Source organism: Xenia sp. Carnegie-2017, unplaced genomic scaffold (genome assembly GCF_021976095.1).
Source record: "Xenia sp. Carnegie-2017 unplaced genomic scaffold, XeniaSp_v1 HiC_scaffold_16, whole genome shotgun sequence".
In the NCBI taxonomy this organism is placed as follows: Eukaryota; Metazoa; Cnidaria; class Anthozoa; order Malacalcyonacea; family Xeniidae; genus Xenia; species Xenia sp. Carnegie-2017.
Window position 1 is genome coordinate 7,908,075 of NW_025813469.1, and position 6,158 is coordinate 7,914,232.

Here is a 6,158-nt window from a genome sequence, read left to right on the forward strand (position 1 = left end):
TATCCCCGTGTTTTGGGTATCCACGTACTTAAATCACTAGTGTTTTGGGCATCCCCGGCAAAAATGGCTGCCGTATTTTAGGTATCCCCATCCGACCACTCAGGGTTCACAAATCACTAGTGATATGGGTTTCTCTATACTTGTTCCCATTCCTACGCTTGTTTCAGGGGTTTCCCCAAAGTGGATTAAAGGATTTCCCCTGACTTAGCGGGAGCAACGCAATTTTGCGCGAAACAAAAGCAAACTTGTATTCTTATAAACCAATTTCCTCTGTTATTTTTTCTATTAAGAACTCTCAAGAAAGTTATGGATAGTAAACCGACATATGGGATGAATATATAGAAGGAGCAATCTTTGCAATTAATACAAATCAGTCTGCTAACACTAAATACAGTCCATTCTATTTAATGTTTGGAAGAAATCCAAGATTTCCCTTTGAAGCTGAGAAATGTGAGACAGACCTCACTGTGGAAAATGACATTGCAGAGCTGTTGCAGGATGTGAACAGTGAAGTAGCCATAGAAAAACATGTCGAGCAAATGTCTCAAATGAGGGATAACATATTCCCCATTGTTGACTCCAACATCAAAAAAGCCCAGGAAAAACAACAAGCACAGTATCAGAAAAAAAGGGGTAAACATGTATGCCAATTCAAGGATGGAGATACTGTCTTGCTTCATAACATGCGACAGAAAACAAAGAAAGGGCATAAACTGGAAGATCAATGGAATGGCCCGTATAAAGTTATGGAGGCTGATGTATATAGGGGTGTTTGCACGTTGTTAAATCCATTGACAAACAAAGCAGGAAGACAGCAATCAATTAAAAACCTGAAGCTCTACAAACAGGAGAATAAAAGCTCACAAACGCAACTCTGTTTGTGCACGGCATCAAAATTACAGCATCCGTCAAAATCGAGCTTTCGGTCAGTTAATCGAGCTCGGTGGATCGGATGGATCCGGATCAGCGTCGCGCATCGATCGATCCAGGCATTTCGGCTCCGGATCTCCGGCATCAGGTCAAAAATCGCGTCGTCGGCATCAGCTTTTGCGCGAGGATCGGAAGACAAAGGCGAGATCATCGATAATGAGATGTAGAAGAATCGGCAGACGTAAACAACCAAGAATCGATGTCGGCAAACAGGCTCAACAAAGATTTGATGAAAAAATAAAAGATGGAAAAAGTGCCATCTATTACACCTCTCATGCATTAAGAATGATTTAATAAACAAATTAGAATGCGAAGAAAGCTGGCGTTGTGAAGTTTTCAAATCAGGTTTCAGCAAGAGTGCTCAAACCTAAAAAGAGACCTATCAGTAAATGTCTTTTTTGGAGGATTTACTGAGAAGCAATCTGACCTTATTGTAAGTAAACTTCTTGGAGGTTTCCATCTTCCCTGAAGCTCTTACACTTCTCAGTCAGGCCATTTTAAAATGGACTTATTGTGAAGCTGAAAGCTACCTAGAATTTGGAGGACAATATCATGTACAGTAACTTCAAAAAAACTGGGAAAAGCTATAAAACAAGAGATGCTAACCAACAAAAACAAGCATACCATCAAAGAAATTCAAGCATGATCATACAAGGAAGCAGCCATGTGAAGAAGACGAGTGCAAGATTGTGAAGGAAAGGAAGTCGGATGTGAGTTTACTAAGCAAGATGAAGACACCAAATTATCAATTTAATGAAAATGATGAAGACGTCATTATCAAAAATGGTCTGCTTACAGACATTGACATTGGCAAGGCCCAAAATTTGTTGAAGCAACAATTCCCAAGCATGGAAGGCCTCCAAGCAACAACATTAGGTATGGTGCAACAGTTTGATCTCATTAAAGGTAAATTCATTTAAGCTCTTCACACTGGTGCAAATCACTGCATATGCATTAGTAACATTCATTATAACCAAAATAATGCTGTTAAACTCTATGACAGTGTGTACTCAGGAATTAGTAACACAGTTAAAAAGCAAATTGCTAGTCTGCTATACCTTCAGTCAGAAAATGTAATCGAAATCTCAATTGAGCCAGTCACCCAACAGACAAATGGATATGACTGTGGTATATTTGCCATTGCTTTTGAACATTATTGTGTCATGGACAGGATCCCAGCAAGATAACTTTCAAAAGGAGGAATATCCGAAGTCACTTGTGGAATTGTTTTACTAAAGGCAAAATGCATATGTTTCCATCTGTACCAAGAATGTCAAGCCCTGAACAAACATCACACAAGATTCTTATACCAATTTACTGTACATGTCGCCTTCCATATGTCAAGGAGGAAGATGACATGGTTGAATGTGTCAGTTGTCAGAGCTGGTTTCATAAACACTGCCTTGATGTCCCAGAACTATTTTTTAAAAAAGCAGAAATAAAATGGAAATGTAATCCACATTGTGGTCAAAAGAAGTAAAAACAGGTTAAGTGTGTGTTATGTGACTGATAATGAAAGTCGATTCTTCTTCTGAATTATTAGTACTTTTAACTATATTGCAATTTGTTTTAACATTTGTTATGTTGTATTCTTCGAGGGTAAAAAGTCTGATTATGTCACAAGAAAGATATTGTTACAAATGTGCGTACTTGTTGACAGTTTTGACACTACCAGTTTTAATAAATCATTTTATGTTTGAATGAACTCAAGACAATCTAAAACTGTTAAATTACAAGTCTATTCAAAAGTATACGTTCAATGTACTTCGCAATACAGAATGAAAAAAATGGAAATCACAACAACAAATTTTTATGTCAACGGTATATATGAAGCATTTCATACGTAATTCAAACAAGATGCCATGAAATACCAATAAAGACATAATATTTTAGCTAGCAATAGCTGCTCATCTCACCTTTATAATGTCTGGTCATTACTTCCATACATGTCCTTTTTAGAAATACCAATTTTCGTTTCAAGCTACACGGTCTTAATTTATTTCGGCCATATGCCATGGTCTTAGTGTTTTGGGTATCCTCACGGGGGATGCCCCAAACACTAGTGATTTAAGTACGGGGATACCCAAAACACGGGGATACCCATATCACTGTGACAGCGGAGTTAAAGTTTCTTGAAGGAATTATCTCGCAGCGACTTCCAGAAGTACAGAAGGTGACATCAATTGACACCATAACACCAATATTCTCAACCGAAGAAAATAACTCATCGCAGATTGTCATGGCAATGTCTAATGTTGTCCGACTTTTGCAGATTTACCTTCTTAATCTAATGAGCGCAGCCTCTGGAGAACGATCTTTTTCATGCCAGCGGCTTGTCAAGACACATCTCAGGAACACAATGACGGCAGCACGCTACAATAATCTTATTGTTATGCATGTATTGTTATGCAATGCCAGAACTGACGAACTGGACTTACGTTTAATAGCTAAGGACTTTGTTCTCAAAAACGAGCGTAATGTTAGATTTTTTGGGAAATTTTAATGAGGTCGCATTACTTAACAAAATTGTTAATGTAGTCATCTTAAGAAAGAATGTTTTTATGCAATGCGGTGTTTGAAATTAAACTCAACGGGATTCGAACCCATGAGTCACCTGAATTTTTCAGGTTCATGAGACAATGGCTTAAATTGTCCAGCAAAGTGCGAAGATCATATCTTCATTTAATTTCAAACACCGCATTGCTTAAAAAAATTCTTTCGTATGGCATTCTTTTCACGAGAAAACATGAGCCCAACAAAATTTACCTGCTCACCACTGTGTGACTTCATAGCTCAGTTGGTCAGAGCACTTCGCCGGCACACGCAGAGATCATGGGCTCAAATCCCGTTGAGTCACCTGAATTTTTCAGGTTCATGGGACAATTGCTAAAATTGTCCAGCAAAGTGCGAAGATCATATCTTCATATAAGCCTGGTTTCCATATGATCGTTTCTGTCGCTAGAGTCGTTTCTGTCTGTTGAAATAGTCCCCTGCGGTGATCAAACGACAGAAGCGATTATTGCGATGAACTGGTTCCATTAATCATATGCATCGTATCTAATTTGAACTAGTCACCAAACACTTGCTGTATGATGTATTCAAAATGGCAACAGTCAATCGAAGAGGAAAACTTGTAGTGTGTTATTTTCTTTTGCGTGTGCTGAGAAGAAGGCGAGAGTGAAAGCAAAAAAAAAATCGTTTTTGGGTTCGTCCCATGTTTCAAAGAAGAGAACGTCTTGGAATTTTTCATACTCTTGTTCAAGAAGTACGTGGAATTACGGTTGTATCATGGGATATATCAAGTCGCTTATGGCGTAACGATCGTTTTGCACCGGTTTCCATTAAAAAAATGCAAGCGCGTAAAAGGTGTTTCCGGTCGTTTCTGTCGCAAGGATAGAACTCTAGTCTATCTCAAGCGATCGATACGCAAGGATCGTTTCTAACGTAAGGATCACTTATGTCGTTTGAGTCGAGCGTTTCCATATGATCGTCTCTGTCGCTTCTACAAATTGCAAGCGACAAAGACGATCCTTACGACAGGAACGATCATATGGAAACCGGGCTTTAGTAGTCATCTTAGTTCTATTTGTTAGCACGCACGCCGAGCAGTGGAGAATACCCATAGCATTCTAAGAATGTGTACCAATATTTTGCAGACTTTGAAACTTAATCATGATTCATGAAACAATGCATATCTGTAATATACTAAAAAAGTAAGCTGCAAACTCACATGCCCTTTTCGGTCAGTGCCCCACACTTTTGAAATACTTCCGCGGCCCCTGGACTTGTCTAGCACCATATTTGTACATCTGCAAAAATGTGAATCTATGGTATATTACTCGACTGTTTAGTGAGGATGTAAGAAGTCAAGTTTCTTTGGTAGAGCACATTTCACTTTACACTATCTGTCAGCCTTTTATGTTCGTCTGTTAATTACTGAACATGCTGTTTTAAACTTTTATCATTTGAAAAAAATTGCTGCTCTCTTATAAATGATGGCTTATCAAAATAGCTTAAATCATATCAGGATATGCAACCATTTAGTTCTTGTTATATAATGATCTGCTTTGATGTAATGTTTTAGCATTTCTTTGATAACACATTCATATTGTAGCAGACAATTGAGAATGTCATGCAACACATTAGGTAGTGGACCCCCAACAAGGTGATATAACAGCTATCAGTCATTGAAAAAGACCTGTGAATGAAGCCATATTCTTAGAAACTATATTTATTGTTTGTATGCTTATTATATCTTTCATTTTTTTAATGATCATAAAGACTTGTTTCTTTTTGTTGATTATGTTGTGATGGCCTTAAGAATCCTATATAATATTCTAAGTTTTTTTTACGTAAATATTTTATAGCATTGTTCCTGCTATGCCACATTTCCTTTCCATCTTCTATAGAATTAGCAGGTTCTATGGAATGTTCCATGTCATATAAAAATATGACTGATTCAGTAACATATACATTAGCATATTTTCATCATTTTTTCAAATATGAGTTTATTTGTGTAATATAAGTTAAAAAGCAATGTAAGGTAGCTCATTTCAGTACTTTTTAGTTCGAAAATCAGCGATTTAAAGGCCAATCTCCACTTCGACCGTATCGTAGCGTAACGGAGTAAAACGTAACGACGAGCATGCGCAGTGTCACTATCAATGAGGACGATTGATATCGAAGCATTGAGTTCTATAACAACTAGAGCGGCTATCTCAAGAGCGGCCTTAGATATCTGATGACGCCAAAAAAATGGGGGATTTCGTCCTTTGCCGCTGAGATTTACCGAAATTGACCGCTTTTCCGAAAATTTCACAATTTCCCACTCCCTCCGGAGGAAAGAGTGAGGAAAATGTATGTGTGTATTTGGGGTTCGGCAAGCAATTTTTTGATGAAAATCAAGATAAGAACCTTAATTTCATAGCAGCGAGTCAACTGTGGTTGTCAGTTATCTGCTCCTACGAGGATGCATTTATAACTATCGACGAAAGATGTGCGTCGTTTTCTTACCAGCGTCAAACTTGTTTGATCGATTAAACTCTTTAGTCTATACAAAAGAGTATATCATAGTTCATCTCCACGGTTCACGAGAGAGAAGTCAGCTTGTTTGTTATCATTGCTATTTTGCATCTTCTCGTGCAATGGGCAATGGCTTTTTTCGCCACAGTTGTAGGATTTTTACTTGTTTCTTTAAAAAAGTACATATTAAATCTATGGATATTTAT

At 37.7% G+C, this 6,158-nt stretch overlaps 1 protein-coding gene across 1 annotated transcript; it reads left to right on the forward strand.

The window, feature by feature from the left end:
- Window positions 1–407: 407 nt before the first annotated feature.
- On the forward strand, window positions 408–2,224 carry LOC124435962 (the record flags this gene model as incomplete). Its single annotated transcript, XM_046985894.1, has 3 exons — window positions 408–925; window positions 1,586–1,836; window positions 2,088–2,224. Coding segments are annotated over exons 1-3 (906 nt in total), but the record flags the coding sequence as incomplete, so codon positions are not given.
- Between the last annotated feature and the right edge of the window lie 3,934 nt (window positions 2,225–6,158).